At 44.2% G+C, this 27,539-nt stretch overlaps 2 protein-coding genes and 1 long non-coding RNA gene across 5 annotated transcripts in view; 2 read left to right on the forward strand and 1 right to left on the reverse strand.

The window, feature by feature from the left end:
* PDCL (phosducin like) overlaps window positions 1-12,205 on the forward strand; it is a 16,395-nt gene extending 4,190 nt beyond the window's left edge. For all 3 annotated transcript variants that reach the window (XM_082467892.1, XM_082467890.1, XM_082467891.1), the window contains exons 3-4: window positions 7,553-7,734; window positions 9,878-12,205. In XM_082467892.1, coding sequence (XP_082324018.1) covers window positions 7,553-7,734; window positions 9,878-10,429 — 734 coding nt within the window. In that variant the 3' untranslated portion in view covers window positions 10,430-12,205. The remainder of the gene's footprint in view (window positions 1-7,552; window positions 7,735-9,877) is intronic.
* LOC309663667 lies at window positions 8,833-9,222 on the forward strand. The gene is made up of 2 exons (XR_014265391.1): window positions 8,833-8,955; window positions 9,135-9,222. It is a non-coding gene; the product is annotated as an uncharacterized lncRNA (long non-coding RNA).
* A 10,823-nt stretch (window positions 12,206-23,028) lies between the features above and the next one.
* On the reverse strand, window positions 23,029-24,003 carry OR1K1 (olfactory receptor family 1 subfamily K member 1; the record flags this gene model as incomplete). Its single annotated transcript, XM_082467885.1, is given in 3 exon segments — window positions 23,029-23,742; window positions 23,745-23,850; window positions 23,854-24,003. Coding segments are annotated over 3 exon segments (945 nt in total). The 3' UTR covers window positions 23,029-23,053.
* Window positions 24,004-27,539: the final 3,536 nt, after the last annotated feature.

A 27,539-nucleotide genomic window follows, 5' to 3' on the forward strand; every position in this document is an offset into this window, starting at 1 on the left:
CAGTAGGTTCTTATTAGTCATCAATTTTATACACATCAGTGTATACATGTAAATCCCAATCGCCCAGTTCATCACACCACCATCCCCACCCCCCGCGGCTTTCCCTCCTGGTGTCCATACGTTCGTTCTCTACATCTGTGTCTCAACTTCTGCCCTGCAAACCAGTTCATCTGTACCATTTTTCTAGGTTCCACATACATGCGTTAATATACGATATTTGTTTTTCTCTTTCTGACTTACTTCACTCTGTATGACAGTCTCTAGATCCATCCACGTATCCACAAATGACCCAATTTCGTTCTGTTTTATGGTTGAGTAATATTCCATTGTATATATATACCACATCTTCTTTATCCATTCATCTGTCGATGGGCATTTAGGTTGCTTCCATGACCTGGCTATTGTAAATAGTGCTGCAATGAACATTGGGGTGCATGTGTCTTTTTGAATTATGGTTTTCTCTGGGTATATGCCCAGTAGTGGGATTGCTGGATCATATGGTAATTCTATTTTTAGTTTTTTAAGGAACCTCCATACTGTTCTCCATAGTGGCTGTATCAATTTACATTCCCACCAACAGTGCAAGAGGGTTCCCTTTTCTCCACACCCTCTCCAGCATTTGTTGTTTGTAGATTTTCTGATGATGCCCATTCTAACTGGTGTAAGGTGGTACCTCATTGTAGTTTTGATTTGCATTTCTCTAATAATTAATGATGTTGAGCAGCTTTTCATGTGCTTCTTGGCCATCTGTATGTCTTCTTTGGAGAAATGTCTATTTACGTCTTCTGCCCATTTTTGGATTGGGGTGTTTGTTTCTTTGATATTGAGCTGAATGAGCTGTTTATATATTTTGGAGATTAATCCTTTGTCCGTTGATTCATTTGCAAATATTTTCTCCCATTCTGAGGGTTGTCTTTTTGTCTTGTTTATGGTTTCCTTTGCTGTGCAAAAGCTTTGAAGTTTCATTAGGTCCCATTTGTTTATTTTTGTTTTTATTTCCGTTACTCTAGGAGGTGGATCAAAAAAGATCTTGCTGTGATTTATGTCAAAGAGTGTTCTTCCTATGTTTTCCTCTAAGAGTTTTATAGTGTCCGGTCTTAAATTTAGGTCTCTAATCCATTTTGAGTCTATTTTTGTGTATGGTGTTAGGGAGTGTTCTAATTTCATTCTTTTACATGTAGCTGTCCAGTTTTCGCACCACTTATTGAAGAGACTGTCTTTTCTCCATTGTATATCCTTGCTATTCGGGGTCTTTTGTGTCTCCATACAAATTTTAAGATTTTTTTTTCTAGTTCTGTAAAAAATGCCACTGGTAATTTGATAGGGATTGCACTGAATCTGTAGATTGCTTTGGGTAGTATAGTAATTTTCACAATATTGATTCTTCCAATCCAAGAACATGGTATATCTCTCCATCTGTTGGTATCATCTTTAATTTCTTTCATCAGTGTCTTATAGTTTTCTGCATACAGGTCTTTTGTCTCCCTAGGTAGGTTTATTCCTAGGTATTTTATTCTTTTTGTTGCAGTGGTAAATGGGAGTGTTTCCTTAATTTCTCTTTCAGATTTTTCATCATTAGTGTATAGGAATGCAAGAGATTTCTGTGCATTAATTTTGTATCCTGCAACTTCACCAAATTCATTGATTAGCTCTAGTAGTTTTCTGGTGGCATTTTTAGGATTCTCTATGTATAGTATAATGTCATCTGCAAACAGTGACAGTTTTACTTCTTCTTTTCCGATTTGGATTTCTTTTATTTCTTTTTCTTCTCTGATTGCTGTGACTAAAACTTCCAAAACTATGTTGAATAATAGTGGTGAGAGTGGACATCCTTGTCTTGTTCCTGATCTTAGAGGAAAGGCTTTCAATTTTTCACCATTGAGAATGATGTTTGCTGTGGGTTTGTCGTATATGGCCTTTATTATGTTGAGGTAGGTTCCCTCTATGCCCACTTTCTGGAGAGTTTTTATCATAAATGGGTGTTGAATTTTGTCAAAAGCTTTTTCTGCATCTATTGAGATGATCATATGGTTTTTATTCTTCAATTTGTTAATATGGTGTATCACATTGATTGATTTGCGTATATTGAAGAATCCTTGCATCCCTGGCATAACTCCCACTTGATCATGGTGTATGATCCTTTTAATGTGTTGTTGGATTCTGTTTGCTAGTATTTTGTTGAGGATTTTTGCATCTATATTCATCAGTGATATTGGTCTGTAATTTTCTTTTCTTGTAGTATCTTTGTCTTGTTTTGGTATCAGGGTGATGGTGGCCTCATAGAATGAGTTTGGGAGTGTTCCTTCCTCTGCAAGTTTTTGGAAGAGTTTGAGAAGGATGGGTGTTAGCTCTTCTCTAAATGTTTGATAGAAATCACCTGTGAAGCCATCTGGTCCTGGACTTTTGTTTGTTGGAAGATTTTTAATCACAGTTTCAATTTCATTGCTTGTGATTGGTCTGTTCATATTTTCTATTTCTTCCTGGTTCAGTCTTGGAAAGTTATACCTTTCTAAGAATTTGTCTATTTCTTCCAGGTTGTCCATTTTATTGACATAGAGTTGCTTGTAGTAGTCTCTTAGGATGCTTTGTATTTCTGCGGTGTCTGTTGTAACTTCTCCTTTTTCATTTCTAATTTTATTGACTTGAGTGCTCTCCCCCTTTTTCTCTTGATGAGTCTGGCTAATGGTTTATCAATTTTGTTTATCTTCTCAAAGAACCAGCTTTTAGTTTTATTGATCTTTGCTATTGTTTTCTTTGTTTCTATTTCATTTATTTCTGATCTGATCTTTATGATTTCTTTCCTTCTGCTAACTTTGGGTTTTGTTTGTTCTTCTTTCTCTAGTTCCTTTAAGTTTAAGGTTAGATTGTTTTTTTTTAATTAATTAATCAATTTATTTTTGGCTGCATTGGGTCTTGGTTGCTGTGCGCAGGCTTTCTCTAGTTGCAGCGAGTGGGGGCTACTCTTCGTTGCGGTGCACGGGCTTCTCATTGCGGTGGCTTCTCTTGTTGCGGAGCATGGGCTGTAGGCACGTGGGCTTCAATAGTTGTGGCTCGCGGGCTTTAGAGCACAGGCTCAGTAGTGGTGGCGCACGGGCTTAGTTGCTCCGAGGCATGTGGGATCCTCCTGGACCAGGGCTCAAACCCGTGTCCCCTGCATTGGCAGGCAGATTCTTAACCACTGGACCACCAGGGAAGTCCTGGTTAGATTGTTTATTTGAGATTTTTCTTGTTTCTTGAGGTAGGCTTGTATAGCTATAAACTTCCCTCTTAGAACTGCTTTTGCTGCATTCCATAGGTTTTGGATCGTCGTGTTTTCATCGTCATTTGTCTCTAGGTATTTTTTGATTTCCTCTTTGATTTCTTCAGTGATCTCTTGGTTATTTAGTAATGTATTGTTTAGCCTCCATGTGTTTGTGTTTTTTACATTCTTTTCCCTGTAATTCATTTCTAATCTCATAGGGTTGTGGTCAGAAAAGATGCTTGATATGATTTCAATTTTCTTAAATTTACTGAGGCTTGATTTGTGACCCAAGATGTGATCTATCCTAGAGAATGTTCCCTGTGCTCTTGAGAAGAAAGTGTAATCTGCTGTCTTTGGATGGAATGTTGTATAAATATCAATTAAATCTGTCTGGTCTATTGTGTCATTTAAAGCTTCTGTTTCCTTATTTATTTTCATTTTGGATGATCTGTCCATTGGTGTAAGTGAGCTGTTAAAGTCCCCCACTATTATTGTGTTACTGTCGATTTCCTCTTTTATAGCTGTTAGCAGTTGCCTTATGTATTGAGGTGCTCCTATGTTGGGTGCATATATATTTATAATTGTTATATCTTCTTCTTGGATTGATCCCTTTATAATTATGTAGTGTCCTTCCTTGTCTCTTGTAACAGTCTTTATTTTAAAGTCTATTTTATCTGATATGAGTATTGCTACTCCAGCTTTCTTTTGATTTCCATTTCCATGGTATATCTTTTTCCATCCTCTCACTTTCAGTCTGTATGTGTCCCTAGGTCTGAAGTGGGTCTCTTGTAGACAGCATATATATGGGTCTTGTTTTTGTATCCATTCAGCAAGCCTGTGTCTTTTGGTTGGAGCATTTAATCCATTCACGTTTAAGGTAATTTTGATATGTATGTTCCTATGACCATTTTCTTAATTGTTTTGGGTTTGTTTTTGTAGATCCTTTTCTTCTCTTGTGTTTCCCACTTAGAGAAGTTCCTTTAGCATTTGTTGTAGAGCTGGTTTGGTGGTGCTGAATTCTCTTAGCTTTTGCTTGTCTGTAAAGCTTTTGATTTCTCCATCGAATCTGAATGAGATCCTTGCCGGGTAGAGTAATCTTGGTTGTAGGTTCTTCCGTTTCATCACTTTAAGTATATCATGCCAGTCCCTTCTGGCTTGTAGAGTTTCTGCTGAGAAATCAGCTGTTAACCTTATGGGAGTTCCCTTCTATGTTATTTGTCATTTTTCCCTTGCTGCTTTCAATAATTTTTCTTTGTCTTTAATTTTTGCCAATTTGACTACTATGTGTCTCGGCGTGTTTCTCCTTGGGTTTATCCTGTATGGGACTCGGTGCGCTTCCTGGACTTGGGTGGCTATTTCCTTTCCCATGTTAGGGAAGTTTTCAACTATAATCTCTTCAGATATTTTCTCTGGTCCTCTCTCTCTCTCTTCTCCTTCTGGGACCCCTATAATGCAAATGTTGTTGCATTTGATGTTGTCCCAGAGGTCTCTTAGGCTGTCTTCATTTCTTTTCATTCTTTTTTCTTTATTCTGTTCTGCAGCAGTGAATTCCACCATTCTGTCTTCCAGGTTACTTATCCGTTCTTCTGCCTGTTATTCTGCTATTGATTCCTTCTAGTGTAGTTTTCATTTCAGTTATTGTATTGTTCATCTTTGTTTGTTTGTTTGTTTTAATTCTTCTAGGTCTTTGTTAAACATTTCTTGCATCTTCTCAATCTTTGCCTCCAGTCTTTTTCCGAGGTCCTGGATCACCTTCACTATCATTATTCTGAATTCTTTTTCTGGAAGGTTGCCTATCTCCACTTCATTTAGTTGTTTTTCTGGGGTTTTGTCTTGTTCCTTCATCTGGTACATAGCCCTCTGCCTTTTCATCTTGTCTATCTTTCTGTGAATGTGGTTTTCGTTCCACAGGCTGCAGGACTGTAGTTCTTCTTGCTTCTGCTGTCTGCCCTCTGGTGGATGAGGCTATCTAAGAGGCTTGTGTAAGTTCCCTGATGGGAGGGACTGGTGGTGGGCCGTGATCACTTCTAATTCCAGCCCCGCGTCCAGAGATAACCTAATGTTACCATTTCACCGTGCGTGGTTCTAGCCATTTCAATGCACAATACGAATATGTATGCATAGCAACATGCTGATGATTAGAACAGAGTTGCCTGCATTTGAATCCAGCTTCTCAAATTGATAGGTGTTTGATATCACCTAAATCATGGGTATGAGTATATTGGTAGTATAAATTCCTAGAAATGGCATATTTACACTTTTACATTTTATTATTTCCAAATTGCTGTCAGTTGAGTTGGGACTGGTTTATAGTTTAAGCAGGTGTGTGGTATTTCCCCATATATGTGACCTTCTACTATGTTGTCAGACTTTTTGATCTTTGCCATCCTCATGGATGACAAATGGCAACTCACCGTAGTTTTATTTTCTATCTTTTTAGGAGTGATGTTGAGCCTCTCTTCATAATTTTAAGGGTTGTATTCATATCCTTTGCTCAGTTTTGAAATTGGGTAGTTGGTCTTTTTCTTCTTAGGGAACTATAAAGGAAATTAATCTGTGGTATGAGTTGCAGATATTTATACCAGTTTATTGTTTGACTCCTGGCTTTTGTTCTCATCCTGGCAGAAAGTTTTTTTTATTGTTATGTGCTTGAAAGCATTATTTTATAGTTTCTTAGTTTTGTTTCTTATATAAAAGGCCTTTCTTCACTCCAGGATTATAAAAAGACAGTCCCATGCCTTTTTTTTTTTTTTTTAGTATTTTTATGATTTTTTTTTTTTTTTTTAACACAACGATTTATCTGGAATTCATTTCGGTGCAAGGTATGTGGTAGGACTCCAACTTAATTTTTTTGGGATTGCTGCCCAGTTGTTTCAGCATCATTTATGGAATAAACCATCTTTTCTCCATTGTTTTGAAATGTCAGTTTTATCACGTACTGAATTTCTGCTTATATTTGCGTCTTTAGCCGTACTTTGTAGTCTCTTCCACTGATTTGTCTTTTACTGTGCTATATCACACTGTTTTTAAGTATCGTGTTATAATATGTTTTAGTATCTGGTAGGTCTGGTCCCCCCCATACAATACCCTTCTATGTTATTATTTTCTTAACTTTTGCTTTCTTATTTTTCCACAGCAAATTCAGGAGCATGCACACGTGTGTAATCACATACTTTTATCAGAAACGCATTAAATATATGGATTAATTTGGGGATAATTGGTACCCTTGTGATGTTGCATCTTCCTAGCCAGGAATATGGCGTTGCTCCATTTATTCAGGTCTTTTGTAGTGTTTCTTGGCAGCATTGAAGTTTTCTTTATACAGATGTTTATATTTTTGTCTGTAGTAGCAGATGACCTCCTAGTCTCAGTGGTTTGTGACAACAAAGGTTTATTTCTCAATCATGTTACATGCTGCCTGTTGGGGTCAGCAGCTGCCCCGCTTCTGCTTTGTATGTCGTATCATCCAGGAACTAGGCTGAAGGAGCAGCCCCTGTCTGGGACATGGTGTTCTCATGATCAAGTGTAGAGAGCAAGAGAGGGCTGTTGGAAACATGTAGTGACTCGTTACGTTTTTGCTCAGAATCCATTGGCCGCAGCAAGTCACATGGGCAAGCCCCACATCAGTGCCTGGGGATACATGTTCTCATCCCACAGGAGGTATTGCAAGTCATATGGTAAGGGGCAGGGCTGTATAGCATGGGGACATGGGGGTTTGGGGGTAGCTTGACTAACAGAACAACCTGCCACAATCTTGTTAAAAAAGTCAGATAATATGGAAGCATAGTAAGAAAAAAGTAAAAGTTCTCTCTCACCAGTCCCCTTAGATCTCACTGCCTAGAGACAACCACTGTTAACAGTTTACCTATTTTTCTATGGACATACAAATGTACATGCACATATACAAATATCTGTAAATATTTATACATGGACATACAGTTCTTTTTCTAAAAATTGAAGGATCATACCATGATACTGTTCTGCATTTTGCTTTTTTTTTTTTTTTTTTGACCTAATATGTTTGGACATTTTTCATGGCAGGGAACATATAGCTGCCTCATTCTTTCTAAGAGTCGCTTTGTTTTCCTTTGAGTAGATGAATCTGAATTTATTTCACGCATCTCCTAAACGTTGGGCCTTTGCGTGGCCCTTTAATTTGCAAACCGGGCTGCCTTGGACATGGTTGCATGTAGACCACGCTGCCCTGTGTGAGTGTCCCTGTGGTGTCGATGGAGCCAGCTTTAGACAGATGTGCGCTGGCCCATAATCCCTCGCTCATCCTTGGTCGCCTCCACATTCACCCCACCTCAGGTCCAAAAGGCGTGATCAACGACTGGCGCCGCTTCAAACAGCTGGAGACTGAGCAGCGGGAGGAGCAGTGCCGGGAGATGGAGAGGCTGATCAAGAAGCTGTCCGTGAGCTGCAGGTCCCATCTGGACGAAGAGGAGGAGCAGCGGAAGCAGAAGGGCCTCCAGGAGAAGATCAGTGGGAAGGTAATCAGAAGCGCCCAGGCCTTTCTCAGAGGCTACCTGGCTGCTGGGGTTAGTGAATCTGCCTGCCAATGCAGGGGACATGGGTTCGAGCCCTGGTCCAGGAAGATCCCACATGCCACAGAGCAACTAAGCCCGTGTGCCACAACTACTGAGCCCATGTGCCACAACTGCTGAAGCCCTCGCACCTAGAGCCTGTGTTCCGCAACAAGAGAAGCCACCGCAATCAGAAGCCTGCGCACCGCAGTGAAGAGTAGCCCCCACTCACTGCAACTAGAGAAAGCTGTGCAGCAACGAAGACTCAATGCAGCCAAAAATAAATAAATAAATAAATAAAATAAATTAAAAAAAAGATATTAAGAAGCGGTGCAGTGCAGGAGAAAGTGCAGTCATGTCATAGCTTGGCCACACCTGGGTTTGAATCTCAGCTGTGCCACTAGTAACTGTGGGGATGTCTCTTCCACTCTGACTCTGGTTTGTCGTTGGTTAAATGAGGTCAATCTCTCTACCTCCCAGGGCTGTGGATACAGTACCCATCACAGGCTGGTTGAAAGTGCTCAGGAAATGTGAGTTTCCTGTCCTTTCTCAAGGTCTTACCTTGAGCCAGAAATAAACCTCTGAGATCGGGAGATATTATCCCCATTTTACAGATGGTGAAACCAAAGCTGAGAGGTGGGAGGGGACTTGCTCAGGGCAGTGCCATTAAGAAATGCTAATAGGAACTAGGATTCTAACCCAGATTTTCCTGTTCTTTCCATGATGTTCTGTTTCACCTGAAGCCTATTCATGAGAATTTATTTTAGTGAAGCAATACAGTAGAAGCAGGCAGACACTGTGGAAGATATTTGGAACTAGGTCCCTGACTCTCTCTTACCTTCCCAAAGCATTCTTCAAAAGGATCCTTTATTCCCCACCACGCTCTCTGACCACAGATGGATGTCTAGAAGTGCCTGAGATCATTTGGCTGTGGCCCAAAGCAGCTCTTGGCTGGAAATACCTGCCGGGGTCGGGGAGCAGACAAGAGGATTAAGTGAGGAGTTTGCCTTGACCAGGAGGATGATTTCAGGGCATTAGACTCAAGCAAGACCACAACAGGTCAGAAAGAACCGCTCTGGTCGGGGAGCAGTGAGAGGGGAAGAAGAACGGCGCTGGCCGTGATGCAGTAACAACACGTGTCCTGATCTGGTGTGGCCTCCCAGCCGCCACCCTCTCATCTGTGCCAGGGTAGGCAGAGCTGGGCTTCATCACAGGAGCAGGGATGTCTTGCTACACCAGGGCAGGAGAGGGAAAATGCTTTTGTAATGGAAGCTGGCTTCAGGACAACATGTCCACGGCTCACAGCACTTCCTTGTGCTGCAGTGGAGACCAGACAAAGCCACACAGCACGTGATCACATGGGACAGTCCTGCTGGGTTGTTGCAGTGAGACAGAACTGGAAACTGCCTGAATGCCAGAAGTAGGGGAGTGGCTAAGCAAAATAGGGCACATTATGTATCATTTTATAAAACATGTTTGGAAGCATGAGGAATAATTTATGATATAATAGTGCTAAGTGGCAAAAGCAGGCTATAGCTTAATTGGTACACCCACAGCTGCTGTTATAAAAGCAGAAATGGTTTTAGCGTGTGACTGGTAATAAAAAGAAGAATAGATTTTTAGAATGTGTGTGGCTGTATGTTTTGGCGTGGGGGGCAAGGAGGTTGGTGCAGGGCAGGGATTATGAGTGTTCAAGTTCCTTAATGTCCTGTTGTCTTTTCAACAAAAACAAAACAGTGGATAAAATAATTAGTCCATTGTCAGGACTGACCAAAAGGCAAAAGCTCACGAAGTGATGTTATCTGATGCTGCCTGTCTGGATGGAGAGGCGCTACGACACAGTAGTTGAAAGCCTGGGTTTTTAAAAAAAATCTAGTTTGAATCCTGGTCTTATACTTGCTACCTATGTGAACTTATACAGATAATCTCAAGTCTCAGAACCTCATTTGTAAAGTGGGGGTAATAAAAGTCCCTTCCCGATGGGGTTATCAGAAGATTTCAGTGAGGTGTAACGCATCTAGAGTATCAGCGTGGCGCCTCATACATCTTGTGTCTCCCGTGTCACTGTTGGGTTTATGTTTCTCACGCTCACTTGCTGGTCCTCCCGCAGATGACTCTGAAGGACTTTGCCATGATGAATGAGGACCAAGACGACGAGGAGTTCCTGCAGCAGTACCGGAAGCAGAGGATGGAAGAGATGCGGCAGCAGCTCCACCAGGGGCCCCAGTTCAAGCAGGTTTTTGAAATCCCCAGTGGAGAAGGGTTTCTGGACATGATTGACAAGGAGCAGAACAGCACCCTCATCATGGTCCATATTTACGAGGACGGCCTCCCAGGGACCGAAGCCATGAACGGTTGCATGATCTGCCTGGCCGCAGAGTACCCAGCCGTCAAGTTCTGCCGGGTGAAGAGCTCGGTGATCGGGGCCAGCAGTCGCTTCACCAGGAACGCCCTTCCCGCCCTGCTCATCTACAAGGGGGGCGAGCTGATAGGCAATTTCGTCCGCGTCACTGACCAGCTGGGGGAAGATTTCTTTGCAGTGGACCTTGAAGCTTTCCTCCAGGAGTTTGGATTGCTCCCAGAAAAGGAAGTCCTGTTGCTAACCTCCGTGCGTAACTCGGCCACCTGCCACAGCGAGGATAGCGATTTGGAAATAGATTGAATGGCTGGGCTGGTGGCATAAATTTCTCATTGTTTGGGCTGGAAGACACACGTCCGTGTGTTTATTTTCGTTCTTTTCTGTGTCTTCTGGCTTTTCTGCTGTTCTTTGTAGTCCCTTTTATGATATGTCAAGTCAAGAAATTCTTCTATCAAATCAGAATGCTGAATCACCTTGTGGCTATCCATAAAGTGACCTAACATTGTATAAACAGGAAGAGAGGCTTTTGAACTGTTTACTTAAGATTCTCTAGCATGACATCTCTGTTATTGTTTCCAGTCAGTATTTACATAGCATCCTGAAGACAGTGTCCTGGAAATTGTCTTCAGATGATCTCAGAGGTCTCTGCCAGGTCCGGGAATATAATTCTATAGTTAGTGTGTTATTTGCAACATAAGTAATACATTTCCTTCATCAAATCATTGTAAATTATATTTACTTATAATCAGACTCATAGTCTTAGAAGGCAGTTAAATTTTTACCCCCTAGACCGTATTCTCTCCCAGGGTCTTGTTTAAAGGTTCCAGACCATGTATGTTTGCCCCATCAAGAGGGGGGTGACCTTTGTCGCCAGAGTCGATACCCTGCTCAAGCATTATTAAGTCTACAATAGAGGAAGGATCGAGATGGACTGCCCTCTTGATGCTGAAAGACCAGCTTGGCTTGAAAATTAGAGCTGAGATAGAGCTGGGAAGCCTTTTTAAAGGAAGATCTTCCAATTAAGATACCCCTGCTCATCTTTTACTCTGTTTCTTTTTTATTTAACAAGGTAATTTTTTGGTTTCATGTAGCTTTTGTTAAAACTTTTTTGCATATTGGAAAAGTTAATATTCAATAGAATACAGAAAATACAGAAGCAAAAATAAGAAAATTAGAATAATCTCTAATCCTGCCACCTAGGGTAAAACACTATTAATATTTTGGGATATTTCTTTCCAAGGTGTTTTCTTTGTGTACACAGACATTTTGTTTGCTTATTAAACAAAACAGTGGGATCATTCTGAACATACTGTTTTATAGTATGGTCAGCTAATATAGCAAACGTTTTTCCATGTTATTAAATACTCTTTTACAACATTTTAAAGTGGCTATTTATACCGTTGTATAGGTGTGCTGTAATTTGCTTGGTGGTTGTCTCTTGAAAACAGCAAAGACTTTTTATTACAAAAGTAATTGATGTTCATTGTAGAAAATGTAACAAACACTGTTAAGCTAAAAAGATTTAAAAGCCTTATAATTCCACCAACCAAAAATAATCCCTGTTAATCATTTTTACAGGTATCTTTCTGGTCTTCTTTCTGTGTGTTTATAATAATGATTGTCTTTTGAGTTTTTTCCTCATGTTTTTTACTTTAAAATATGTACATTGTAGGGCCAGGGAAAATGTAACCTGTAATTAAATGTTAGCTTTAAAGTTCAGTTTTGCTTTCCCTGGCTATTTAGGAATTGACTAACTGTAGAAAGGTCATGACAGTATCTCTTGTAGTTAATCAACAAAAAGAAAGTGCATGGTTTTTTAATTAAAAAAGCTCATTGTATGGTTTTTTAATTAAAAAAGCTCGTTGTAGAAAGTGTGTGGAAAGTATAGAAAATTATTAGAGGCAGAGACAACTGTTGTCAGTGTTTTTATTTTCTTCCATTTTTTTCAATATTTTTAATACATTGAGAGCTTATTGAATTTAGTTCTGTGTTTTGTTTAATTTAATATTATATCATAAATGCTTTGACATGTTATAAAAATTCTAAGTAAATAATTTTTAACAGCCTGATAATATTCCATCACTTGGATATGCCATACATTATTTAACCAGACCCTTAATATTGGATATTTAGATTCCTAGCTTTTTGCTAAAACACTTTGTATTTTGGGCTATATTTTGGATCATTCTCTTAGTATAGATTTCTAGAAGAGGAATTATTGGGTAATGGACAGAAACATTTTAAAAGCTTTTACAAGCCATCTACTGGTTCTCATTGGAGATGAAAATATATTGATATTATGCTCTCCCAGAACCTTGACTTCGCCTTTCAAGAGCAGAAATTCTAGGATAAAGTCAACAGACATGGAATGGGGAAATCTTAGAGTGTTAAATCTCCAACTCAGGGGTAGTGCAAACAGCACGGGCTTTGGAGTCAGATCAAATACTGTCTGTTTCTCACTGGTGGTGGAGCTTCCGTTGAGGCACTTAGCCTTCCTGAAACTCAGTTTCCTCGCCTTGGCAATGGGAACAACAGTACTTCATGCGTTGTTCAGTGGTTCTCCGTGTGTGGTTCAAGAACAGCAGCATGAGATACACTGGGGAACTTGTTAGAGATGCAAAGTCTCAGTCTTCATCCCAGACCTACTGCATTGGAAATTCTGGGAGTGGCTCAGCACACTTTTCACAAGCCCTCTAAGTGATTCTGAGGCTGGTTCAAGTTTGAGCATCACCAACCTGTGGGTTGAGGTGAGTGACAGCAGGTCTCACAAAACAAGGGCTCACTGCTGTTGGTTTCCTTTTTCATTTGAGTAAGGGAAGGGAGGAGTTAAAAATAGGACAGCATTCAGATCACTCCTCTTCCTCTTTGTTTATGTGATCCTCCTTTTTGGTCATAGACTTGGGGGAGGGAACAAGAAACTAATATTTGTCTATTACAAACTGTCTCAGTAGTTTTCCAGATTTCACTTTCCTCTGGAATGAAAGTTCCATGAAGGCATGGACTTTATTTTCCTCCATATGTATGGTATAACTTCTATTCACACTGAGAATAGGCTGACATTTACAGCTTTGTGGGCAAGATATCTGAACTCCTCCATTACCTCAGTTTCCTCATCCGAGGAATGGGGATGAGTAACAGAAGTCAATTCATGTAAAATACCTAGAACACAGCCTTCAAATAAGTGCTGTTTTTATTTGTATTATTTTTAAAAATATTTATTTATTTGGCTGCACTGGGTCTTAGTTGCGGCACACGGGATCTTTAGTTGTGGCATGCGGTATCTATCTAGTTCCCTGACCAGTGATCGAACCTGGGCCCCCTGCATTGGGAGCGCAGAGTCTTAACTGCTGGACCACCAGGGAAGTCCCTTTTTTTTTTTTTTTTTTTAAATAAGTGCTGTTTTTATCATCCCCAGTGCCCACAACTGGGCTTGGTGCTTGGTAAGAATTATTGAGTGTTTAATAATGAACATATGGGCTCATTGAAGGCCACATCCTTTCAAGGTAAGAAGTAGTAACTTTTCAAAGATGAAGAAACTAAGACTGAGCAGAGTTAGGTAACTATTCCAAGTTGCATAGCTAGTGGGCAGGGCAGGGTTTAAAATAAGGTCTGTGTAGTTCCAAAATTTGTACTATTTCCATGATGCATGCTAGTTCTTGGTGGAGAAAGCACAATGATCCAATGTCAATACAATGATCAATTAGAAAAAAGGTAGTGGAGAGAACAGGTTGGAGGAGGAAAAACAGGGAGAGAATTTTAAGAAGAGAGAGTAAAGGAATGAAACTGGGTGGAGACCTGGGTCTCCTAAGCTGGCCTGTGTTTCATGTCAGAACCTCTTCCGTCTGGACTGTGGCTGTGACCTGCAATGTACCCCCGGGCCGTCCCCCTTTCCTCCATGACTCCACAGAGGTCCTTCCTCCCAAAGTCCCTTTATACCCCCCGCCCACACTGTCACCCACGTCCGGCTATGGGTGGCAACGATCGGGAGTACAGTGAACATGAACTCTAGCCCTCTCCCTGACCAGCTGTGTGCCCTAGGATAAGTCTCTTCCTCTCCCAGGGCCTCAGTTTCCCCACTTGTAAGATGAGAGGTTGCATTAGATGATTTTTTAAGACACAGTGAGCTCTCAAATTTTATGAATCAATGAATTTTAAAGAATCTACTGTTGCCATCACGCTATCATTCTGTATTGAAATTTGGTTTAATTTAATGAAAAATGTAAACTTTTTCCTTAGTTGTGAGATGTGAAAGTCCCGGTGACTTGAATGACCTTGTCTTCCTTTCCTGTAGGGTAACCCCATCTTCAGCATGTGTGGTTGCCCGAGTATTTGTTTACACATTAGACTTTGAAGTCTTTGGGGACAGGGAGTGTGGCTCATCATTTCCAGTCTCTGATCTGAGTTGATATAAGTGAGTGTTTGCTGCTTAAGTGGGGAAGATCCCCAAGGCTGGAGTAGGCTGGAATTCACCACAATAAGGTTGAAGACTATCTGTTATATAGCTTTTCCAGACGTGTTATATGTTTTTTTTTTCCAGCAGCATTTTTATTTATTTTATTTTATTTTATCTTTTTTATTAGTTATCCATTTTATACATATTAGTGTATATATGTCAAATGTTATATGTTTTTAATCAGAGGTGTACTACCTATGCTCACTGGGACCCAGATAACAAATTCAAGTTAAGCTCCCAGCCCTGCCAAAGCCTGTGGAAATGCTGGTTATAACCTATATGACCACATGGTGGCAGCAGAGGAGAGGGAACGAATTTTGTGTGTGTGTGCTGTTAAATCAGCAGAGCCACAGACTTTGGGACCTGTGGGTGATGTCTAGCACCATATACGAATCATTTTATTTACTTATTTTCTTTCTTTCTTTTGGGGGGCTGCTCCACGGGCCTGTGGGATCTAAGTTCCCCGACCAGGGACTGAACTTGGCCGTGGCAGTGAAAGCCCAGAATCCTAACCACTAGGCCACCAGGAACTCCCCGAATCATTTTAGAGAATTCGTTTTTAGGAAAGAGACCCAGAAAGTACCACATTCACATGCTTTATTAATGAGTAATGAAAAAAAAATAAATATAGTTTCATGAATAAACACACATACACTTAACTTTCATATTATGCTCAGTTAAGGCTGAGGGAAAGTCTGGCCGGGAAGAGAAGAGGAAAGCAGTGGACGCCCACCAATCCCAAGTCCAGAGTCCCAAGGGCCTCAGGTCAGAACACAGCGTTTGTGTCCAAATCCCAATCCCGATGACTTCTTGTCTCTGTCTCCTCTGCTTGTGGTGATATGAGTGACCAACATGTATTTTGACTTACTTTGTGCCAGGTCATTGTTCTAAGCACTTGGTATGTATTTTCTTAGATAATTCTTGTAACAACCCCTGAGAGATATTATTACCCTCATTTTATAGTTAAGCAATTTGCCCAAGGTCAATCACCTAGTAAATAGTGAAGTCAGGACTTAAACCCAGGACTTGGAGTTCAGGAGTCAGGATCTTAGTACTGTTTGGCAACCTTTCCTACGAATGGGCTTTAATAATGTTCACCCAGAAAGACTTCTGGAAAGAGATGAGTGGTGCCTGTCCAATGGTTGGTGTTATGGACTGAATCGTGTCCACCCTAAAGCCCTAACCACCCCCCAAATGTGACCGTCGTTGGAGACAGGGCCTTTCAAGAGGTAATTAAGGTAGAATGAGGTCATAAGGGTGAGGCCCTAATCTCATATGACTGGTATCCTTATAGGAAGAGGAAAAGGCACCAGAGCAGGAAGAGGGCTCTCACCAGAAACCAAACCTGATGGCACTTTGATCTTAGATTTCCAGCCTCCGGAACAGTGAGAAATAAATGTCTACTATTTAAGCCACCCACTCTATGGTATTTTGTTATAGTAGCCAAAGCTGACTAAGACACTGAATCCCCGTAATTTCTACAAATTCAATAGAGAAGAGAGAAATACGATACCTCAAACTTATTTCAAAGGAGAGTTGGCAAGTGGATGGCTGTTAGCAGAACCGATACCATCTTGGGCACTTACAGTTTCTCCTGTCCTTCCGCCGACCCTACCCAGGGCTCTACTGTGCAGTGAATCGCTTCTCTGTCGTCAAGGGCTTTGGATGTAATAGATACTGTTTAATAATCATTAGGACCAGGTAGCCTCTATGCTCTGTTAGTCCCCAAACAATGATGAAAACTTCCCTGATGTGTTCCCAGCACCCATGTAGCTAGTTACTCATTTATAAACCTTAACTTAGGAATGCACATCCTGTTTCCAAGTACCTACTCCCATGCCCTAGGTTAACTATAAATTGTCCTAATGGCCCTTTGGTGGTACTGGGTTCAGCTTCCAATGCTTCTGGATCATTTTCTGCCCGATCCCACCCTGTGAGTAAGTTACCTACATTAAACTGATGTGTTGATTATTTGGAACTGCCTGCCTCGTTTTTCGGTCTCAAGATGCCGTCTCAGTTTGGTGGGTACTTTTCGTTCCCTCTGCATCCTCCAACAGTAGGAATCACAGAAACCTCTTCTCTCCAGTGTTCATCATAACTGTCCATGTTTTCCAGAGTTGTATATTTCCTACAGCCTTCATGTCACCTCTGAACACTTCCCAACCAGTTCAGACTTTTTAAAAGCAGGGATGCCATATCCCTTTTGGCAATCTCAAGTTTTACATGATTTAGGTCAGTGATTCTATTGGTGTGCCCCGCAGACCACCTGCATCAAAATCACCTAGGGTGTTTATTCAAAACTCAGTCCCATCCCTGGTGGTGCAGTCGTTAAGAATCTGCCTGCCAATGCAGGGGACAGGGGTTCGAGCCCTGGTCGGGGAAGAACCCACATGCCGCAGAGCAAGTAAGTCCATGTGCCACAACTACTGAAGCCTGCACACCTAGAGCCCGTGCTCCGCAACAAGAGAAGCCACCGCAATGAGAAGCCTGCGCACTGCAACGAAGACCCATTGCAGCCAAACAAAAGCAAAAACAAAAACGCAGTCCCAGCCCTCACCCAGGCCCTACTGATTCAGAAAGTTTGGGGGTGGAGAGGAGAATGTGCATTTTAATAAGCGTGCCATGTGAGTCTGATGCGTGGTCAGTAGATTTGGATAAGAAACGGGTGAGGGGAGGGCTTTTACTTTTTTCGTTTCAGCCCAGAGACAGATCTGTGCTCAAATAATGATTCTACCACTTTCTAGTTTGGAGCCTTGGGCAAGTTACCTCCCCGAGCTGCAATTTCCTCATCTGTAAAATGAGCATAATAATGTGTGCTGCACAGATTTTTATGAGGATCAAATGATACGATGAGTGCAAAGCCACCAACACCAAATCTGGTCTATTTTTAGTAAACTTCCTACCTTGTCATTGTGGTTTCCGAGGTCTGTGGTCACTTGATTTCGTGATATGTGTGGTGATGGTCTTGGTCGTGGGTTCACCAACTCTCAGTTGTTCTGTGTTTCCTAGAGAGAGGAAGGGGTGGGATGGTGGTGTCTGTCTATGTGTGGGGTCTGGCTACTTGCCAAATAGGCTGACTTGATCAGTTTTGCTCATTTAATCCTTCCAGCCTTTGCCAATTTCCATTTCCCTTCCCAGGAGGGAAGAGCAGAAAATGTTCCAGGGTAGGATGAATCTGAGCGTGGGCGTGATTACAAAGTCCCCCCAAGAAGGCAACCAAGAGATGACCCTGACTCTCTACAAAGAAAACATGGATCTCGTTATGAGATTTGAAAGGCGGAGGAATGGTTCTTACTTCCAGGGTTCCTCCTCAAATGGAAAGACATGACTAATTCCCTCAAAGAATCCTCGGTAGATTGGCAGAGGCTTGAGGGCAGAAACGTGCTCAGAACAAGAATGTAAATCCCCCAAAAACAAAGAGAGAAAGCAAGTGTGTGTTGGCAGCTCAGTCCTCAGGGCATTGAAGGGGCCGGGATGTGCTCCACTGGAGACAGAGGCAGGTAGCAGAAACGGTTATGGGAGCTTCATTGGCTTGCTGTTACTGTGTAGCACATCACTCCCAAAACTCAGTGGCTTAATATTTTCACTCCAGTGTCAATGGGACAGCCTGGGCTTGTTCTTGTGTTTGCAGGTCGGCTGGGGGCTCTGTTCTGCGCTGGTCTTGCCTGGGCCACCTTGACTGGAGCAGCTCTGCTCTGTGTGTGTTTTATTCTCTGCTAGGGACCGGTGGGCTAGCTGAGCATGTCCTTCTCATGACAAAGAGAGAAGCACAAGAGAACAAGCCCAATACCTTAGCTTCTTTTCATGCCTGTGTCATGCCTCCTAATATCTTATTGGCCAAAGCAAGTTGGATGGCTGAACCCAGAGTCAGAGATGGAAGGCAAAGTTATGTGGCCAAGGATTCGGGGATGGGTGAACTGGAGCTATTAATGTCAGCTATCAGAATCCTCAACTCTCCCTTCAATGACTCCCAATCTCCAGCCATTGCTCCCTCTCTGATGCTTCTATAATCTGCATTGCAGTTATGTATGTGAGGGCAAGGACTGTCTATAGCCCTAGTGCCCAGTATGTAATCATAACAGAGAGGGAGAGAGAGAGAGAGAAAGAGCAAAAAAGGAAGGAAGTAGGAACACAAGCAACAAAAAAGAGAAAACAGGGCAGGCACATCAGGGTAAAGGGAGCAGAGGAAACAGGACAAAAGAGACACGAAAAGGGTAAGTTAGGGAAGCACCCCTGGTTCAGAGTGAGTTGAATTGCTTGCTGATAAACAGCTTCTTGGAATATTGATCCGTTCCTAATATTTTAAAGCAGTCATTTTCACAATGAGAAAGAGTCTTTATGTTTTAATTTTCACGTCTAATGGCTGCATTTTCCCTGTGGCAGCCCTTGCATGAAAGAAGACTTGGGTTATAGAAATTTTTTTGGTCCCCTGAGGAGTAATCAATTTACCATTTATGATCAGAGCCTCTTTCACTACTAAGATCTCTCCAGTTGCTGTACCTCTGGAATGAAGGCTGAAACTTCATAATGCAGAAAGATTGCATTAGAAACGAGGCTGGAAAGGCAGACTCACATTCTTTTCTTGAAATGTAATTGTTTATTTTTTCTGGATGACGTGGTTCCTAGTGCTACATATTATCGGAATAAACTGAAGGGTTGGTGATATCAGTGCTGGGAGGGTAGGCTAGATTGATTCTGAAATGGTGAGAAGTCATTTCAGGACAGCGTCAGGGAATGTGGTGGGTGAAGAGAAGCAGATTTCCTTGTGCAGCTCAAAGTCCTTCTGAAGAGGGACTGCAAATGCCGTGGAGCTGAAGCAACCTCCCTGGGATAAGTGTCATCTCTTCCAAGGGAACCGCTTGGAAGTGAGTCAATCATTTGCATACCTTTGCTTAAGGTGTTAAAAATTATTCATGTGAAAAAGATGCAGGGATAATTCTTCAGTGGATTTATGAACTCTTTAGTGGTTTTTCTTGACTGGGGATGGGGGAAGGATTCCTCTTCTTACCTCCAGGTCAGTATCATTTTTTAGGGCTTCCTGAAGTAAAACAAGAGGCCAGATCTAGGTGGGGGTGGGATGGGAATGGGGCCCGGGGACGCATAGGCCTGGTGACTGAGGCTATTTATGTGCCCACCATTCCCCTCTCTTGCCTGTCTTACTGGGGGTCTGGAACTGACCAGGCATCATCTAGCCCAGCACCTGGCACATAGAAGATGGTCAATAACTATTTATTAACTTGAATTGAGTGACGGTTTGTGGTGTGGTAGAGAGAGCATGATACTGAGAGTCAGGAGAACTGGGACTTAAATTGGCTGGTGGAGCAAACGAGGACAAGCCTCCTTTCTTCTCCAAGCCTCAGTTTCCCTACATTCAAAGTGGGGATTTCTCCCTGGGCCATCGTGAGACCTGAGAGCCCTTGTGATGCTGGTCACAGTCATCCCGTAGAAGGCACTGACCATGCTGGGGCGGAGACCGCGTGCCTTGGTCAGAGGCCAAGGGCAGAAGCCAGGCTGTGCTACAACGTGGGTGGTGGGGACCACCCCTGCAGAGCTGTGGCCTCTTTTGGGGGTTGACATCTGAGCAGGATGACCAAGTCAGGGCTGGCAGCCCAGAAGAAAGAAGCATTGACCATCCCCTGAGCCCCAGAGGGCCCCTTTCCCCTTACACAGAAATATCACCTGGAAGGAGACCAGACGACAGACAAGGTGACAGCATAGCACATGCATATTCTCTGTCCAGCTTCTAGAGACACAGAGAGAACTCAGGCAAGGTCCCTGATGGCCAGGAGATGACGCACATTACGCCATAGGGCGGGGCTGATGGTGCAGGTGTTGAATGGGTGATAAGCATCACGACCAGTGTGTTTGTGAAACTTTAGAGAGGCGGAGGGAGGAAGCAGTTGCAGGGCTATTGATAGAGTAGTGAGGATCTGGCATCAACCTGGGCCTGGGGGTGCGGGTGGAAGGAAGGTGGACCGGGAAGGGATGGTCTCATGTTATTGCAGGACCAAGCGACGGGGTGCTGGCGGGCCGAGCCATTGACTCGGTGTGACCCGGGCAGGTCCCTTAACCACTCTGGGTCTCAGTTTCCCAATTTATCAAGTGAAGGGGTTGGCTTAGATCAGGGGCCCCTCAGGGCAGTGAGGAAGAGTATCGGGGAGGCTGAGAAGATGGGCTCCAGGCCTCTGACCCTTGTTCCATCTACACTGTACCGCTTTTCCCCCTTCATTTTGGATAGTATGTTTCTGGGTAAGATTTCATTGAAGAAAAGAGTTGTGGTTTTCTGTTTTTTTTGTTTTCTAAAGCCACTGGTCTAAAGACCTTTAAGTTTCCTTTCAGACATAAACAGCGTGGGATAGCAGTTCCAGGGCCAGGTGGTGGCAGGCTCGTTAGTGGGAGCTGGAAGGGACAGCTAACCCAGCCCTAGGACCTCTGCAGCCGTCCTCCTCTCTAGAAAGGGGGGTGGGGAAGGGAGGCTGGCTGGGGTGGTGGAGTGGGATTTCTGGGAAAGACGGACAGAAAAGCTCCCGCTTCGTAAACCTGTTTGGTAAAAATTTGGGCACACTGTGAGGGCCTTTCAGACCCCAAAACGGGTCCTCACCCGAGACAGTACACCTGCCCTGGTCTGGAGTTTCTTCCTGCAAGTTCTTCCACTGAGGCTCCCAAACCCGGGGCCTGAATTCTATGGGGCCCTGTGAAAATACACCTGTGGGACCTGAGGAACAGAAGAGTTTGCTCTGGCTCTGCTACTGACTAACTCAGCATCTTCGAGCCTCCGTTTCCTCACTCATAAAGTGGCAATAAAAGTACCCAAGCTTTTTGTGGGTAAAAATAAGTGAAGTGCAGGGACTTCCCTGGTGGTCCAGTGGTTAAGACTCCACGCTTCCAATGCGGGGGGCGTGGGTTCGATCCCTGTTCAGGGAACTAAGATCCCACATGCCTCGTGGCCAAAAAATAAAAATTAAAAAAAAAAAATGAAGTGCTGACATACTATAAAAACTTAAAAAATTACCTCTTCCATCTGCCCCTAATACCCGTGCCCCGTCCCTTCTCTGCCTTGCTTAATTTAATTCAATTTATTGATTTACGGTTCATGCCTAAAGCATGCTCCTAGCACAGAATGCCAGGGGTAGCTGAACGGACAGCATCAAAGCAAACAAGTACAAGAACAAAGGATTAGACAGATGGACAGCTTCTAAGTACTCATGAACATAAAAACTACAGTCATTTATTCATCTCAGATTCCCAGAGTGCCTCCTATGTGCCAAACTGGGTTCACTGGGTGAGGTCAACCCCTGACACATGGGTATGTGAATTTTTGTCTCTGTCTCAGACAGTTGAGAAGAAGTCAGTGTTCTTTTGTTTTTTTGTTTTTTAAAGATTTTCAATCCTTTTTAAAAAATATTTATTTATTTATTTATTTATAGCTGTGTTGGGTCTTCATTTCTGTGCAAGGGCTTTCTCCAGTTGTGGCGAGTGGGGGCCACTCTTCATTGCGGTGCGCGGGCCTCTCACTATCGCGGCCTCTCTTGTTGTGGAGCACAGGCTCCAGACGCGCAGGCTCAGTAGTTGTGGCTCGCAGGCCCAGTTGCTCTGCAGCATGTGGGATCTTCCCGGACCAGGGCTCGAACCCGTGTCCCCTGCATTGGCAGGCAGATTCTCAACCACTGCGCCACCAGGGAAGCCTGAAGTCAGTGTTTTGAGAAAACATGGTGATGTGATGGAAAACAAAGTGCCAATTCCCCAGAGCAAGACCTGGGTGGCATAGCCTCCCGTATAGCTTTAAGCCGTATACAGCAGAAAGTGGTAGCATGCATGCTCCCCAAATGCCTGGGAGTGACTGTTAGGAGAGGGCATGATGTGGCTGAAAGGGCCCAGGTTTTGCCACCTAAAAATGGTGTAAACTTAGGAAGGTCAAATCTAACTTTGAGCCCCAGTTTCCTTGTCTATGAAACTGGGTCATAAAATCTGCTGGCCTGGTTGTTGTGGAATAAAATCAGATCGGGCGAGGATCTGCTTTACGGTAGCACTCGGAAAGGGATCTCCATTATTACGGTTTTGGGAAAAGCACAGAGCGGATGATCGCATTCATGAGTGTCACTGTGGGAGATGCCGTCCGTCCTTGGTGGGGTCCAGGCCTCAGGAGTCACCAGCTGAGATCTTCACCCAGTGAGGGATGCAGTCCATCCTTGGTGGGGTCCAGGCCTCAGGAGTCACCAGCTGAGATCTTCACCCAGTGAGGGATGCAGTCCATCCTTGGTGGGGTCCAGGCCTCAGGAGTCACCAGCTGAGATCTTCACCCAGTGAGGGATGCAGTCCATCCTTGGTGGGGTCCAGGCCTCAGGAGTCACCAGCTGAGATCTTCACCCAGTGAGGGATGCAGTCCATCCTTGGTGGGGTCCAGGCCTCAGGAGTCACCAGCTGAGATCTTCACCCAGTGAGGGATGCAGTCCATCCTTGGTGGGGTCCAGGCCTCAGGAGTCACCAGCTGAGATCCTTTGCCGAGTGAAAAGGGCTCTGAGCACCCCCTGCACATCGCGATTCCGGAGACTGTAGATGACAGGGTTCAGCATAGGCGTGACGACAGTGTACATGACGCTGGCCACTCGGTCCCGCTCGGCCTCATATCGGGACATGGGCTGGAAGTAGACAGCAATGACTGTCCTGTAGAAGAGGCCCACCATGGCCTGGTGGGAGCCACAGGTGGACACAGCCCGGAGCTTCCCCGTGGCTGAGGGCAGCCGGAGCACCGCAGCTGCGATGGCCCCGCAGGAGGCGAGAATGAGCAGGAAGGGAGTGACTACCACCGCGGCACCCTCAGTGAAGATGAGCAGTTGGATGTGGCGGGTGTCGGAGCAAGAGAGCCTTAAGAGAGGCTGGTGGTCACAGAAGAAGTGGGGCACTTGGTGGGAGGCACAGAAGGACAGGTGGGCCATAAGCAGGATATGCAGGAGGGAGTGGACATGGGACACGAGCCACGCAGTCCCCACCAGGGCTGTGCACACAGCCCGGGACATCCTCGTGGCATAGTGGAGGGGGTGCCGGATGGCCACGTAGTGGTCATAGGCCATGGCAGCCAGGAGGCAGCTGTCAGTTACACCCAGGGCAAAGAAGAAGTACATTTGGGTCAGGCAGCCAGCCAGGGAGATGGAGCGGTCATGGCCATCAGGTTGGCCAACGGCTTGGGTACAGTGATGGTGGTAAAGCAGAGGTCAGCAAAGGACAGATGGGCCAGCAGGAAGTACATGGGTGCATGAAGGGTTGGACTGGCTCAGATGATGGCCACAAAGAGTCCATTACCCAGGATGCCCGCCACATACAGGACCAAAAATAGGACAAAGAGAGGCCGCCGCTGTCCAGGACTTGTTGTTAGTCCCAGTAGGGTGAATGTGGCTCCTTCTGAAGTCTCATTGGCAGCATCCATGGCTGGGCTGCTTCTTTGCCTGGGACCCCAGGGGTTCCTTTCTACTGCTGAGTCATCTCCGCAGTGTCAAAGGAAAAGGGTGAAGGGCCACTAAGTTGCTCAAGGCTTTCTGGCCATGAGGGAAATCATGGGTTTGGAGTCAGACAGCCGTGTTGCTACACACAGGTGTGGACCATGTGCAAATCATTTTTCCTCCTGAATCTTCTTCCTTTCCAGGCCTTAGGTTCCCCATCAGTAAAGTAAGGGAGCTGAACCAGGTGACCCTGAAGGCTGCTTCCAACTTGGGTACTTTGTGATTTGAAGCAAAAACAGAACAAAAACATTGCCCAGGATGTGGACCAGAGAAGGAAGAAAACACAAAAGAAAAGATCCAACAGAGAGAGGATCAAAATCAGGGAGAGATTTGACCAATGGGCATTTATTTCAGGAAAGTTAGAGTGGAAAAGAAAACCCAGATGGAAGCAAGGAACTTATCAAAGAAATAAAAATTCCAAACATTAAGGGCACACATATATTGAAATGAATGTAAACCTACAACACCCAAATGCAAACATGATGTTTTAGAACACTGAGGGTCAAAAGAAGAAGCCGTCACTCCCAGGGATGTGCGGATCTGATGATGTTCAGATACCCAGACTGCCACCCAGTGTGTCATCAACAGTTGATGATGGGGCGCAGTCGAGCAATATCATCAAATTCTGAAGAAAAAAAAGATTTTGAACCTAGAACTCTATCCTAAACCAAAATATTAATCAAGTATGAGAAAGGAATAAAGAAATTTTCAGACTTGCAAAACAAAAAAAACAAAAAAAGAACCAAAGAACCTGGATGACTCCCTGTATCCCTGGAAAACTCTTCCCATGAAATCAAACACTTACAGCATCAAACAGATGCACACCCTTTATGGGAAACTCATGCAGACAGATGGATACACCTGCCAGATGCAGAGACTTGACTCTTAAGGACAGAGGCAACTTGTTTCAATGCCTCCATTTTTTCCTGTCTGAATCTCACTGCAGAAATCTTGGATGATTCTCCAAGAGGGGGGTCTTAAAAGGAGAGGGATTTTAGGATAGGTTTCCTGAAGGCTATGCTGAGGTCATCTCTGCAGGAGAATGATCTCTTAATTTCTTTTCACATCCTTCTTTCTATTAAAATAAAACAAAGACCCTTCCTACCCTATTGTCTTCCTTTTCCTCCTCCATTGGGTAAGAAGAATTTCTGGTTTGGATCCCTGGAGAACATTTTTTTCTCAAATTTACAATCACATCCTACTGTCCAGGAAGATAAGAGGATCGGGGTGAGAGGGTAAGATGGAGTGGGAAAGCTTGCTTACGAATTGGCTTTTTCAGAAACTGGACCTACTCTGACCCGTCTTTAAATTGGTCTCAATAAACATTCAAATACACGGAACTGTTTGCAGAAACATTCATCTGTAATCACAAACACACCGGTGCAGGCATGCGGGCATGTGCAGCCTCCAGCTGGGCTCTGCAAATACACAGGCACGATCGATCGCATACAGAAATGTGGACACTGACATCTGAGTAAGCAGACAAGTGTAACCACAAGACCCACAGACCCAGACCATCCTACACATAAACAGAGGGTCCAAAGCAATCACAAAATAGCACTGAGGCCAGAGGGTGACGCTCATTTACAGACTCCTGTTCACGGGGGCTCCTGGCACCATGCACAGCTACTGGCACATGCACGTTCATGCTTCCTCTGAGCACGTAGTCTGTGTCAGCTCTCTACCAGTGCCTGACCACCCCATCCCGGCACACCCTGTCACACCCCGTCACACAATCACATCTTCTGGCACAGCCCCAGGGGCCCACGGCCTCGCAACTTCACACACATGGCTACACTCACATAGGCTCATGCTGGGTCACAGCAGAGATGTGCCACCCTAGAGGGGCAAGTCCGTATACACACTCCCTCCCTCTCCCCCAATGATGCCATCGGGTGGTGATGGAAACGCACAGTCTCAGCCTCACACAAACAGCCCCCGCTCTCACACTCACATGTACAGCTTATGCCCACAGCCACATTCAAGAGGATAGATTCGTACACTCTCCAGCCTGGCCACTTGCCCTGAGTGTACCTTCCGGCTTCTCCACATCACAGGAGGGAGTAGCAACGAGGACCAAGCGTAGCCCGTCACTGAAGGGTCTGGGGAGGGAGCTTGTGGCCACATGTATGGGGTTTGGGGCCTTGGGAGCACCATAGCTTCTCCCAGAGACAGCACCCCTTCCCCTGGCCCTCATTCCTGTGGTGGGAGGCAGCCTGGCTCTGGGGCTTGTTATTCTTTCTCTCTAGGGCCCAGTTTGATGGGAGTAGGGGTGGTTGGTGCCACCTTCAACTCGGGGGACCCTCAGGAGCCCCGTGCATCGTGAAACTACTGCTCCCCGGTCCCTGTCTTGTGGAGGCCAGAGCTGACTCCTGAGCCCCAAGTCCGGGGTTTACAGCAGTAGCTTCTGGAGCCAACTGTTTTGTCCCCTCAGCTGTTGCCGAGGCTTCTTGGAGGAAGTGTAAGAGTGTGGGAGGGATTGTGCCTCTGAGGACTGTGGCAATAGTATGCCTGAGTGACTCTGTGTGTGTGTGTGTGTGTGTGTGTGTGTGTGTGATTGTATGCCTGGGTGTGAAATGATCATGTCTCTGTCAAACAAAATGTGTCTATGAGCTTGAGTGTGTGTCTGAATGTGCAGCTGTGCCTGTGTCTGTGTGGAAGGCAGTGACAACCTGAGAGTGTTTCTTTGTGCATGAAGGTTTCCGGTAGGGGACTGGGTCTGTGTTGCAGGGGCTATGTGTTCCCGTGTGTGTTTGTAGCATTCCAGGTGGGAATGGCTTTGCATGACTCAGCGTCAGAACAACCATGAAGGGTGATTTTGAAGGTATGAACTTTCAATGATTCCCTGCTGCCTACTGAATAAAGTCCCAATTCCCCTACCTGATATCCAGCCCGTAGGGTGTCCTTCCCATCCCCAGATCTTCAATCTTCACACTTCTCTCCACTTCTTTCCCTACACATCTATCTCTAGCCAGTTAAATTGGTCTCGTTAGAGTCTTGTGCACACTGAGCTCATTTTACCTCTGTGCCGTTGTGTGTGCTTGTTTTTCCCCCACGAAATACCCCTTACTTTCAATTCCCACCCATGCTGCAGGGTCCAGCTGATTTTGTGCAATAAGTACCCAGTCTTCCCCATCCCAAACCTGCTTTTGTCCTAATTGCTTGTCTTAGTAGATGGTGTTGAAGGAGGTTTAAAAAAGGAAATATTTGATCAGAATTGGGGAGCTTTCCTGGGCCTCTCGCTTTGGGAACGAGGATCTGACTGTTTCTCTTCCTTTATCCTCCAGGTTGGGCTCTGTTATTGTCTTCCAGTGCCTCCCCTTCCCTCTTGTTTATTTTCTTAGCTATCAAGTAGGTCCAGCATAGCAGCCTGAAACTTCATGTTTCCTCCGGTGAATGTGTAGGATTTATGTGATTATTGTATCTGACTGCTCCACAGATGCTAAACATGTGGAAGGACCCA

This window comes from Balaenoptera physalus (assembly GCF_965194825.1).
Source record: "Balaenoptera physalus genome assembly, chromosome: 7".
NCBI classification, from domain to species: Eukaryota; Metazoa; Chordata; class Mammalia; order Artiodactyla; family Balaenopteridae; genus Balaenoptera; species Balaenoptera physalus.